This window comes from Streptopelia decaocto (genome assembly GCF_964273445.1).
Source record: "Streptopelia decaocto genome assembly, contig: HAP1_SCAFFOLD_272, whole genome shotgun sequence".
Taxonomy (NCBI): domain Eukaryota; kingdom Metazoa; phylum Chordata; class Aves; order Columbiformes; family Columbidae; genus Streptopelia; species Streptopelia decaocto.
This window is the reverse complement of record NW_028115499.1, coordinates 45,685-58,475: the sequence shown is the minus strand read 5'-3', so window position 1 is coordinate 58,475 and position 12,791 is coordinate 45,685. Positions and strand designations below refer to the sequence as shown.

Below are 12,791 nucleotides of genomic sequence, written 5' to 3'. Positions count from 1 at the left end.
CCGGCAGTGCGTGTGTGGCTCGGAGCGTCGGGAGCTGCGACCCAGCTCGGGACTCGCCTCATCTCGGCTCTTCTCGCCTTCGCAACGCCCTCTAACGTTGCTCTCCCGGGGCTCGGTTCTGGGCTTCTCTTGCCCTCTCCGTGCCCTATACCCTTGCTCACCCGGGGCTCGGTTCTGGGCTTCTCTTGCCCTCTCCGTGCCCTATACCCTTGCTCACCCGGGGCTCGGTTCTGGGCTTCTCTTGCCCTCTCCGCGCCCACTCCCCTTGGTCTCCGGGGACTCGTCAGAGTCCGCCGGGCGACTCCTGCGGCTGCTCATCCCGGAGCGGGCCGTGCCCTCGTGTCCCCCGCACCATGCAGAGCTTCATGGCACTGCTCGGGAGGGTGCGGGAGCGGCCGCCGTCTGACGGCGCTTCCGCGCCCAGCACCGCCGAGGCCTCGGAGCTCCGGGAGAAGGGCCGGGGCGGGCTGCACGGCGCGGCCGCCCGTGGCGACCTGGCCTGGCTGCAGCAGCGCTGGTGGCGGAAGAGATGCTACGTCAACTCGCGGGATGCCAACAAGCAGTAAGAGGCGGGCAGTGCCCATAGCGAAGACACACGTGCTCTGGCTGGAAGAGCCGGCGAAGCCCCACACGATGGCAAGCACCCTAGGGACAGGCCGGCTCTGCAGCGCTGCCCTTACCGGAGGCCGGCCCAGCTGGGACAGGAGCCAGCGGATGCGCTCTGGCACCAGAAAGCTTGCTTTTGGCTTCTTTTTTGGCAGTTGAGCCTTGTGCCCCTAGGTGGTTGGCCCCACAGCCTGAAACGATGTCTTCAGCCGTCTTGTCTGTGCTAACTGGATGTATTTAATTTCTAGGACGCCTCTGCATCTTGCTTGTGCGAACGGCCATGCAGATGTCGTTCGCTTTCTGGCAGGAAAGCGGTGCCAGCTCAACCCTCATGCAATGTTTCGGAAAACACCACTGATGCTGGTACGTGGAATATGTTACGCTGTCGTACGTGGGGCTTGTCGATTATGCACTGAGCCATACCTGGCTTGCGTGACTCTTGACGTAGGCCTGCATAGAAGCAGGTATTTTGCAGTCAGTGGGGAAGGGACATATGTTGCCTAATCTGTGAAGGCGCTCGTACTTTCCCGCGTTGGGAAGATGCAGGAGCTCTGACAGAGAGAAAGGTACGTGTCGGAAGTTACTTCTCCTTTGTGGCTTGTTTCCAGGCAGTAGAGCACGAGCACAAAGACTGCGTGACTGCTCTGCTGGAGCACGGTGCCGACCCTGACCGCAAAGGTGCTGGCGGCAACACTGCCCTTCACGTGGCTGCCATCGTGCCCAGCAAAGCGATGGTGGAGCTCTTACTCGAGCACAATGCCCAGATTGAGGCTAAGAATGCGGTAAGCTTGGGCTTCGGTAAGGCTTCTCTTCCCCAGCCTTTCCTGTGTTTTTCTAAGGGAGATGATTTCTCCTTTCAGTTGGGATACACTCCTCTTGCCCTTGCCATCCTCCAACGCCACGAAGAGATGGTTGAGTTCCTCATTCAAAAAGGAGCTGATGTGCACAGTCGAGATCTGCATGAAAGGTGAATTCTCATCAAAAGTGTGCATGGGACTCCTGAGCATTGTTCAGGCTGGCTTGATGGGAGCCATAGGAATGAGCTTTGAAAAAGAACCAGGAGCTGCCCAGAGGAGCTCCTTCTGTGCCCCTGTGAGAGCAGACCCGCACTCGGCTGCTTTCTTACCTCGGGGGATGATCTCTGCACTGGGGACTGCAAGCAAGTGTTGGCTGTAGTGCCAGCACACACACACGTGCGCGTGAGCGTGCACACACGTGCACACAGAAACACAGACACACACGCACACACACCTCCCCGAGTCTGCTCCGGGGAGACGCTTGGCCTGGAGACCTCCCGAGGTCCCACCACCCTCAACTGTCTGACGCATCCACGTGTTCTGCTGTAATTTTGCTCTGCCTGTAGGAGGGGAAATGATTGTTTGAGGAGCAAAGAAGGACTCAAGTAATGGCAAGGCAATGTCTGCAGAAGCTGATGTATTTCCTATGGTTTCTTGGATGCTTTAGGACCACTCTTGTGCTTGCCGCTTATGCTGGGAATGTGAATGTACTACGGCTTCTTCTTCAGCATGGTGTTGATCTTTTTCATCGAAACAAGTATGGCCGTGCAGTTTTGGATTATCACCGTCAGTTTAAGCCTGAGTAAGTGCTTTACATCCTTGTTAGAGCAGCTGCATTGTCAGCATGTCTGTGTTGATGTGCAGCCCTTTTTGCTTGAATGGGGTGTTGAGACCTTTGTTGAAGCTGGGCTCAGTGACATCTTCTGATGCATCTCTTTCCGTGTCAAGAGTGGATTTGCAAGCTGAGGAAAACTTCCCTCCACAGCTCTGTCTGGGAATTCACCTGCGTGCTGCCAAGCTCCACCCAACTGACTAGCAACTACCTGCCTTTTGTTTCAGAGGGGATCCAACCGATATCCCTGATGCATTAAAATCTTCAGTGGTTTTCCTCCTCTTGTGGGCAGCTTTGCTCCCCTGACTGTTCCTTCCCTAAGGTGGCTACGTGTCCTTAACAGCTAGGCTGAATGAAGTAGCCCTCTCCTAGTGACGGCAGCCTACTGGTGGGTGAATGAACAGCGTTATGCCCACAAGTATGCCTTGATGAGCCATAAACAACTGCCCATGACCTCTTGTTGCTGAATCTGGACTTTGTGTCTTCTCCCCCTGCCCCTTCTGTCATCCCATATGGATGGGGAGCAGGAGAGAAGGGTGCCGGGGTAAACTGTGGAGTAAAAACCTCTTGAGGAACAAAGCATGTTTGAGGATTGCTCTAGCAAAACAAGAGGCTGGTTCCTTCCCTGCATGCTTCTAGCACAGTATCGGTCTTGTGCTAATGCACCATTTTGCACAGCAGCCTTGGTCTGGAGGATGTTCTTACTATTTTCTTGGTTTTGGGGGTTTTTTGTCTCTAGTTCTGCTTGTGAAGCAACCCTGAAAGTGGTGTCTCTTCAGAGCCCAAACTGCCCCTCTGCCAGAGTTGTTAGAAAATGACATGTGTGCAATGTAGAATTACCCCACTGACAGGAACAGGCACCTGTACTGTGAACATGCCTGCAGTGAGTACTTCAGTCTGCAGTAGTAGTGCCATGAGTGGTGTGTGTGTGTGTGTGTGTGTTGCCATTTAGACCTGGCTCTGAAGATGTGTAGGATGGCTCATGAATGGCTGTTGCACTTCCAGCAGAAAGAGGATGCAAGAGTGGGGATAAGATCACTGAGTTCATTTCCTTCCTTTTTCTATGTAGAGTTGTAAAGACACTGGAGGAATACAAAAACTGTAAAAGAACAGGAGAACGCTCTGTAGGAGGCACAGGAGGTCCCGCAGTACCTGAGATCTCTTGCTCTGGGACAACTGCTGCCCCTCCCATGGGAGCACCTGTGCAGACTGGAGCAGGTAGGATCCCTCAGCATGGAGGAGGTGATGAGGACAAATCGCTGAGGCCTTAAGGACAATGAGAACCCTTTGTTAAATGCAGGGCCTGGGGGATGGGAAAAGACACAGTTAAACAAGCACTCAGGACTGCATTGTGCCTCTTCTCTCCTTTGAAGGTGTCTTGCCAGAAGCTGGAGCACAGCAAGAGGAGGAATGTGACTCCCTGTCTGATTTAGACCTAACTTCTCTGAAGGTGGGGCCCAACTGGGCTTGCTTACTTTTGAGCTCTTTTCCTTCTACTTCCGACACAGGCTTGGAATGCCAGCATCTCTTCGGTCAAAATAGACCCTTAAGATCATCGAGTCCAGCTGCACAGCTGGCACTGCCAAGTCCAGAACTGAACCATGTCCCTTAGCAATACATCTCCACGTCCCCTGAATACCTCCAGGAATGGAGACGGGTCCAGAAGCAGTTTGTGCCAGTTCTAACGCATGTCTTAATTTCCACAGACTGATTCTGAAGGTCCAGAGGAAGTGTCAGCTCTCATGCCGCCTCATGATGCAAACCAACAAGGAGCGTGTGCGCAGCCTGTTGCAGAGGAGCATCACATTGGTAATTTCCTAAGCTTCTCTGGAGTGAAGCGGCTGGGGAAAAGCAGAGTGAAATAAGCACTCACAGCAGCGTGGCGCTTCTTATCGCTTTGTAGGTGTGTTGCCAGCAGCAGGTGCAGCACAAGAAGAAGAAGATTTTGACTTCTCTTCTTTGGATGAGGTACTTTGTCTTCCTGAGCTAACAGAATTGTTGCACTTGTTAAGCCCAGCTGCTAGAAGGCAGTGTGATGCTGCAGTGTTGCTGCGGATTCCTCTCCTCACTGTCTGTCGGTCTGTGTTCTTGCTCGCTCAGGTTTTTGCACTGGAGAGAGAAGAGCTTCCGCTCAAGAAGGAGGCTTCAACACAAACTGATGGTCAAGGCGACACTCAGGTGACTCTTGGGGCCTGATGCACATATCTGTAAATCAAGCCTGTCAGCTTAAGGAGACCTGTTCTTGCTACTGAGTTCCTTTTGGAGTGCTGCAAAGAGGCAGTTTTTGAATCAGGACCTGAAGCCTATTTTGGATCCCTTTTTGTTCCCATTGTGAAGCAGAGGTGCTGCATGAAGAGGGAAAACGTACGGTTAGGAAAAAGTCAGTGGCACAGTCTCTCAGCCTCTGTTTGGAGGAGGAAAATACGGAAGCGTTTTCCGTGTATTAGGAAAGAGAAAGCATCCTGATGAGCTGCCGGTCGTTTGGATGTGCTCAGCTGAGAAAGGTGCCGGCAGGTGCCTGCTGGTGGTGGCCAAAATCTCTCGTCTTTGAATTCACTGAGTCATAGAAGCTTAGAATGGTTTGGGTTGGACAGGTCCTCTAAAGATCATTTAGTCCAAAGCCCTGCTATGGGCAGGGTCATCTTCCACTAGGTCAGCTTGCTCAAAGCCCTGCCCAGCCTGACTTTGAACGATTCCAGGGATGGGGCACCCACAGCTTCTCTGGGCAGCCTGCTCCAGTGTCCCACCACCCTTGTTCCAACCCTCTGGTCATTTCTGTGGCCCTCCTCTGGACCCACTCAAACAGGCCCGTGTCTTCCTTGTGCTGGGGACCCAAGAGCTGGAGGCAGTAGTCCAGGTGGGGCTCACAAGAGCAGAGCAGAGCAGAAGGGGAGAATCACCTCCCTCCACCTGCTGGCCATGCTGAAGATCAGTCCAATGATATGATCCCATGACTAAAAGCATGCGTCCTGTTGTCATCTTCTTACTGACTGCTCCCTGCTCATGGAACACCATTTCTTTAGGGATGCATCAGGTGGCTGCGGGAGGAGCTTGTCAGCGCTCTCAGAAACTGCTCCAGAGCAGAAGTTTCACTTGAAGTCGAGAAGCGCTCCAGCAGGGACCTGCAGGAACAGAAACTGCAGCTGCAGAAGGAACTGAACCGTTCTAAAGCTCAGGTAGGGAGAAAGCCTGTCTCTTGCCTCTTGGCAGGGACCCAGGCCTTTTCTGTTGCAAACCAGAGTGAGGAACGGAGCCTTAGTTGGGGGTCCACTCCTTTTTATCAAGCCTAAGCCGACTACTGCGGATTCTTGCTTTGGTTTGACAGCTGCAGGAACTGCAAGAACGGCTGATCCGGACCGAGTGTTATGCCGAGGCCCTGGAGAGTGCCATAAAGAATAAGGAGAGGGAGCTAACAGCTTCTGAGAACCTGCGGAGCCTTCTGGTCACCTCTTCTGGAACTGCAGCTCTCCCAGAGCTGGAAGAACGCATGCAACAGTAAGGAAGTCACACAGCAGGGCAAGGCTTTGCTTTCTGCGATTGTGGGAAAACAACTGGACTGCCTTTGTGCATGCCAGCAAGATAATACCACATGCTTTTCAAAGATGCTTTTGTTTCAGATGAGGTTCTATCACACTCTTCCTTTGGGATTTGTGCTCTTGTGGACTTCTGTGATAAGACCTGTCCTTCTTTTTTAGGCTCCAAGTCGGAATGGCCAAGCTGGAAGCCACAGCCCGGCAACAAGCCAACACCATGGAAGCCCTTCGGAAAGAGCTGCGAGCCTCTGCCTCAGTAAGCTAGTCAAAACCTTCCCTTTTCACGAGCTCCCAGAGACAAGTTCCATGTTCAGGTGGGGAAGTTTGAAGAAGAGGTTTTCCCAGAGAGCCTGGGAGAGATAATTTCCTCTGTTCTGCTGACTACAGGCTGCCCTCCAAGTCCTGCTGCCCCATTCCACAGCTTTCTGGCCTTGAGAGTTGTCCCATGAGACTATAGCCAGTCCTACTTCAGTCCCAGCTAATGCCGTCTTTGTGAAGGACTTGGCAGTCAGGGGCTGGCTTCGGTATTTTCTGCTTTAGAACACTTGTGAGGTTGAGACCCCAGGCAGCACTTCAGACAGTCGTGCTGTAGAGGCATTTGGTACCTTCAGCTGCAGACGTTCCTTGGGCTCTGGTGGTGCCGAGCGCTTCATCCCAAAGGCCTGACTGGCGTCATCGGACTGTGACAGGAGTTCTTCAGTTGCCTCTGCTCTGGTGCCCTTCCTGTTTTAGGGACTATGGGTTCCTTGGCCACAAGATGTGGGCCCATAATGCAATCAGAAGACCTCCAAAGATGAGAATCTGTCTGCACCTTCTGCATGGAGATCTGTTCCTGTGCTCTGTGGGTGATGTATCTCTGCTATTTTCACAGCGTGGGAGCGAAAGCAAGGAATTGAAGAAGCCGGCTGAGAAGAAACGCCAATTGGAAGCGCTTCTGGAGGAAACACAGACAAGTAATGGCACCCTGGAGGAAGAACCTAGCGGGTATGGCTTTTTAGTGCTTTAAAAAACCAGCACGTTGAGTAATAGTCAAGCACTGCTGAACTCTAATGTAATAGCACATACTAACCACTTGGGAGCAAATTCAAGCCTCACATTCCATCTTATAAGGTGCTTCTTTGCATAAGTCCATGGTTTTAGAAAGCTACACAAGGCCTCTCAAATGCAAGCTGCCTGCTGTTCTCCTGGGAGGGAAGGAAATCTTTTCTTCCTCTGTGCAAGTAGACTTCAGGCCCTCCAAGGGATGTGTGGTACTGGAGCACTGGTTGCTCTCAGCAATTCCTGGCCTGTCAAGTGCGTTACAGACAGACGAAGGAAGCCATGGCTGTGCCGCTCACCTAAGAGGAGGTGAAAAATACCGACTTTTGCTTTGTTTCATGCTTTCCTTACTAATTTGCTGCGCAGCTTGGAGACGCTTCTGGAGGCATCTCAGACAAAGCTGATGGAATATACAGCGAGGAAGAGAGAGTCCCAGCCCAGTTTCCAGAGAGACCTGAAGAACAGCTGTTCTGAGGTGGCCAAGCAAGTTGGTAAACAAAGAAGAAAGGTGAGCTCTGGTTTGTTTAGTGGGTTGGAGGTGATTCTTTTTTCTGCTGGAACCTGTATGATTCTCGTCTGATACTTTTTTCCATGTTGCTAATTATCTGTTAGCTGTATTTTGCAATCGATTGATGCTCCTGCTGCTGTTGTAGCAGTGGATGGTGATGACGTTGGGGAACACAGATGTAGTTACCCTGATGGCTAAAAACCATGAGCCAGGAGTCCCAGCAGGGCTGCGGAGCTCAATGGCCTCTCCAAGCAGGACGCAGTCCCGGGGCCCCAAGTGAGAAGAGCAGAGAGGGTCATCATCATCATCACACCACCAGATTTTAATACTTTTAAATGCTCTGTCAGCAGGTGACAAAAGCAGTCTCAATGGCCTCCCACCTTCCGGATTTCCACAGAAGTGAGTGACTTTAGAGCTCTCTCTTTGACTTGCTTTTGGTTTGCCACCTACAAGTTGGTGACATTTCCCAACAGCTGGAGGTGCAGTTGCAACAGCACATGCAGCAGGCAAGATAAACCCAGGACCTGTGAGAAGATTTTCCGCTTTGCGTGGGACTCAGGATCAACCAGTCCGGAACCTGGGCTTAGCCTCAGAAGTCATTTGGGACTCCTGTGGTAGGTCACAGCCAAGTAAAGCATTCTAAAAGAGAGATGGGAGGAAGAGCTGGACAAGAAGTAAGGCAAAAACCATAAGAGGTTGATCCCTATCTCCACGGAACGCAATTTTTGCACTTGTGGCTGTAGCCCACATGCTGTAGCTTTGTTGTTGACACATCTGAGTGTTTGGTTTTCTGGATCTGGATCTGCACATTAGTGCTGTACTTCCAGCATCCAGTTTCCAGTGCCACCTTTGGCCCAGCCTGCTGTATAAACTAACACCCCACACTAACCCTTCCCCAGCCACTGCTGAGCCTCCAGCACCATCAGCCGTGACAAGATGCCAGAGCAGAGGAAGCACCGGTGCCCGAAACCAGAGTGGTCACAAGAGAGAGGAATGAAGCCTGCAGACCTTGACATTCCATCTTGTGCAGCCATTGCCCTGCATCTGGTGCCAGCTGTATTCTTGCAGTGTGCTATTTAATAAATTGTGTTGTCTAGTCCGTGTCTTGGTTTTGCTGCCCCATTGGAGTGCTTGGGACCTCGCGGGTTTGGATGAGGACAGTCCTATCTTTGAAGGCTCACTCAGGCTCTCAACCCATGCAGGCACTTAGCATGTCTCTCTCTGTGGTTGCTCTGACGGAATATCAGTCGTGCAGGCGCCTCCAAGAGGGAACACACATCTGTGTCCTTTTCCTCTGAGGAGGCCTGAGACATGGTTGTACTCAGGTCGGGGACTTGCGCTGAGCTACTGCTAATAATCAGTTATCGGGCTCTTCCTGCCATCCTAGAGCAATCCTCCTGGTGGTCTGGGCAGAAGGTGGGGGTTGAGCTTCTGGTAGCCATGGAAGCTTTGCAGTTCCCAGAGCGATCTGATGGATTTGTTGCCCGCCGAGGGGGAAGGTGCGAAGAAGTGGGCACAAGCTGGGACAGGGGAATGGCACCTCAGGCAAAGGGAAACACTTTTCTCTTGTGAGGGTGATGAGAGAGCGGTGTCAGGGAAATGAAATGGATTCAAGTGACTCAGAAACAAAAGGAAAGGAAAGGGCCCGACCTGGTTTTGGCTCTTCAGCAAAGAGATGTCTCCAGGGGCTCTGCGATCCTTTGTGGGCTGAGCGTGGTCACGGTCATGGTCCTGCTGGCAGCTGGGGACACCACGTGCAGCAAAGCGCTCCCCTTCCTGGACTCCACGCTGAAATTCGGTTGGAAGCAGAACCATCACTGACTCTGGTGTGTGGGCCCTGGTCTGTTTGGGAGCGGAGGGTGGGGTTCAAAGCTCAGCAGGACTCTGGGAGGAAACTCCTGCTGGGCATTTCCCAGCTGACACGCGCAACTCTGATCTCTCCCACTGACGTGGGCCTTCCCTGGCATAACCCAGCATTGACTGTGGGATTTGCATGAGCAACCTCAAGTGCCATTTAAATCTGCCACTGTCCACCCACCTCAAAGTACGCGCTTTGGTACATCCTTCGCGAACTCCACCTGAAGGGAGAACCTTTAGACTTGCAGCTGTTTTAGCCTCCTAGCCAAGCAAGGATCTGTTCCCTCTCTCCCTCTCAGTTGCCAGGAGAATAATAAGCTCCACAGATTTAGTAACTCAAAGGTTTCACTCTGAATACATCACAGCTGTGGAAAATATATATCCCAGCTTGCTGGGCTGATGACTTCCAACTGTATCCAAAACAATCATCCTGGGAATTCCCAGGCTGCTTCCCAGCACCAGCCTTTAGCAGGAAACATCTTGAAATTTGAAGCCCGAACTTGTAAGACCTAGAAATGTGAGGTGGTGGGTATCCAAATGTTCTCGGCGTGCCCTCAAGGGTGGGCACAGCGTGCAGGAGTCGGCAGTACAGCACAGGTTGGGTAGGAAAGGACGAGGCCTCCTCTCTTCTGCTTCTGACACGTACAAGAGAACTGTGCGGTCAGGCCCAGTCAGCATGGGTTTATGAAAGGCAGGTCCTGTTCGATCAGCCTGATCTCCTTCTATGACAAAGTGACCGACCTAGTGGATGAGGGAAAGGCTGTGTTGTTGTGTATTTAGACTTCAGTAAGGCCTTTGACACAGTATCCCACAGCCTTCTCCTGGAGAAGCTGGCAGCTCATGGCCTGGATGGGTGTACTCTGCAATGGATAAAGAACTGGCTGGAGGGCTGGACCCAAAGAGTTGTGGTGAACGGAGCCAAATCCAGTCGGCGGCCGGTCACAAGTGGTGTTCCCCAGGGCTCAGGATTGGGACCAGTTCTGTTTAATGTCTTTAACAATGATCTGGATAAGGCAACTGAGTGCACCCTTAGTACGTTTGCGGATGACACCACCTTGGGTGGAAGTGTTGTTCTGCCACTTAAGTCACAAGCTGCCAGGCAGCTCTACGGGCTCAGGGAAGAGTGTCTAGAAACTGCGTGGTGGAAAATGTCTTGGGGGTGTTGATTGACAGCCGGCTGAACATGAGCCAGCAGTGTGCCCAGGTGGCCAAAAGGCCAACAGCATCCTGACTCGTATCAGGAATTGTGTGGCCAGTAGGACTAGAAAAGTGATTGTGCCACTGTACTCGGCACTGGTGAGGCCGCACCTTGAATCCTGTGGTCAGTTTTGGGCCCCTCATCCTAAGAAGTGCATTGAAGTACTAGAGAGAGTGCAGAGGAGGGTGACGAAGCTGGTGAGGGGCCTGGAGAACAAGTCTGATGAGGACCGGTTGAGGGAGACGATGGAACAAACATTCTTTAATTCACAGCCATGAAACAGGAGGCACTTGGTTGTACTGAACATTGGTAAACACTGGTTTTTATTCTTCGTGTGATAGGTACTCTGTGCCAAGGCTGAGAGTGGTTATCTAAACTCCTACGTTGTGACTCTCATTAGAACATGACTTGGTGTCTGAGAATGTTGTTGCCATCTTGGTTGCCCAGAGATGCTGGCTACCAGTGAAGAACAGCCATAGAGTTATTCAAGGGAATCTTGATTTCTAACTCTGTCCTGGTTTTGTTAAAAAACAAGTTTCGCTTTTAGTGAATTTGCCTGTCAGCTAAAGCCTTCATATTAGCTGTGTTTTTCTGGAGAACCAGATACATGTTTTGGTAAACATAGCAATGGAATGCAAACTTATTGATAAGGACAGATGGACATCTCGCGAGAGGGGCAACGAGAAACCGGTGACTAAGAAACTGAGCAACAGTGTATAACATTCCATTCACGTGAATATTTCATATAAAAGTGGGAAATGACGAGGATCTCGCCCCTTTTCCCTTCTGCTTATGGCCGACGTTAGGAGAGGACCTAGCTAGTCGTCCCTGCGAACCGAGGCCTAGTGAGAGACTGAATCCAGCTCCGGTTGGCTGCAGAGTCCAATCCAGGGCTTCAGGTGCCAGCTCTGCAGGTGCTGAGACTTTCAATATAGGTTTTGTATATTTTGTATTATTTTCTCTATTCTTATTAGCAGCATTAGTAAAACATTTTTAATTTTTCCAACTCTCTTCTCTCTGTCCTTCTTTCCCTCCCGATCGCCTGTCCTTAGTGGGAAGGGGGGAGAGGGAGGGGCAAAAGAGGGAAGTGGGGGAGAGAGGAGGTTAACAATACATCTGCCAGGGTTTTATTGTCACCCCGCAATCTAAACCCACAACAAACCCCCGCTTTGAGACCTGCAAGTGCAGAAGAACCATCGTGCCCTAGGTCTGGCTGGGCAGCAGCAGAAGCAGCCAGCTCCGGAGGTTCACCTGGCCCAGTCCTCATCACTTCAAGTGCAAGCAGACAGACAGCGAGGCATTACGACTTTGAGAAGCCACCCTCCACAAAGACACCAAAACACACTTGGCAAACACGTGCCTCAAACCAGCACCGTCTACTGAAGCAGAGAAATAAACTTCACAGCAGAGTCGGTTGTACTGTTAAGTGACATTCTTTATTTTATTCCTGCTGGGGAACACTGGAGATCATCCTCCGTAAGTGCTCCAAAGACTGGATGCTCTTGTGTGGCTTGTATTCACACAATTATGACATATGCATTACAATTTCTGAAAATTTTGACATACAATACAGTATACTAGGAAGTAATTGATGATGTTAGTTATAATTGTTTAGCTTCTTACTTACAATAAAACTATTAATTATTAGTTAGATAGAAACTAAGCACTCTGCTTCTAAACAATGTATTAATTAATCTTCTGTCATGTCTCTTGTCATGCAGAAGGACCAGAACTGGAAAAATATCCCCTCCTTTTGCAGGTGGTCAGGAAGCAATTATCTCATGTCAACTGGCTAACGACAGCTACATCAGTAACGATGGGTACGGAACTTAATCACAGCATCCCTTAATTTAGCAGCTTCTCAGTACGTTCCCAGTAGCCCCGAGGGGGTGTCATGGACAGGGGGATCCTTCAACAGCCCGCACACGGCCGCCAATTGCGCTCCTGAACCGCAGCTGTGCAAACGGCACATTCTCAAACGCATTTCGCGGCCGCCCGGCCCCGCGGGAGCCCCAGCGCCGGAGCCGCAGCCCGCTCGCCCCGGGCCGGCGTCACCCCGCCCGCTGTGACGCCCCCGGCCCGCCCGCTGTGACGCCCCGAGCTGACGCTTTTAAGCCGCCCCCTGCAGCCGCCGGCTCTCAGTGCTGTCGCCGCCGCAGCGGGACCGGCAGTGCGTGTGTGGCTCGGAGCGTCGGGAGCTGCGACCCAGCTCGGGACTCGCCTCATCTCGGCTCTTCTCGCCTTCGCAACGCCCTCTAACGTTCCTCTCCCGGGGCTCGGTTCTGGGCTTCTCTTGCCCTCTCCGTGCCCTATACCCTTGCTCACCCGGGGCTCGGTTCTGGGCTTCTCTTGCCCTCTCCGTGCCCTATACCCTTGCTCACCCGGGGCTCGGTTCTGGGCTTCTCTTGCCCTCTCCGTCCCC

General features: G+C 52.0%; 1 protein-coding gene across 1 annotated transcript; it reads left to right on the top strand.

The window, feature by feature from the left end:
* LOC309452721 (uncharacterized protein) lies at positions 1–8,363 on the top strand. Its single transcript, XM_082077370.1, has 18 exons — positions 1–562; positions 855–969; positions 1,215–1,388; positions 1,467–1,573; positions 2,071–2,205; positions 3,305–3,453; positions 3,609–3,685; positions 3,942–4,044; positions 4,139–4,203; positions 4,336–4,413; positions 5,259–5,411; positions 5,561–5,730; positions 5,931–6,024; positions 6,640–6,752; positions 7,173–7,314; positions 7,662–7,713; positions 7,788–7,928; positions 8,214–8,363. The coding sequence occupies exons 1-18, from the start codon at positions 354–356 to the stop codon at positions 8,309–8,311; spliced, it is 2,175 nt and encodes a 724-aa protein (XP_081933496.1). The 5' UTR covers positions 1–353; the 3' UTR covers positions 8,312–8,363.
* Positions 8,364–12,791: the final 4,428 nt, after the last annotated feature.

Excerpts from the sequence above, each read along its gene's own strand:
- LOC309452721 (XM_082077370.1), top strand. The coding sequence starts at position 354 with ATGCAGAGCTTCATGGCACTGCTCGGGAGGGTGCGGGAGCGGCCGCCG. Across the intron at positions 3,686-3,941 it reads TAGACCTAACTTCTCTGAAG|ACTGATTCTGAAGGTCCAGA; the intron begins GTGGGGCCCAAC and ends TAATTTCCACAG. Across the intron at positions 5,412-5,560 it reads TGAACCGTTCTAAAGCTCAG|CTGCAGGAACTGCAAGAACG; the intron begins GTAGGGAGAAAG and ends TTGGTTTGACAG.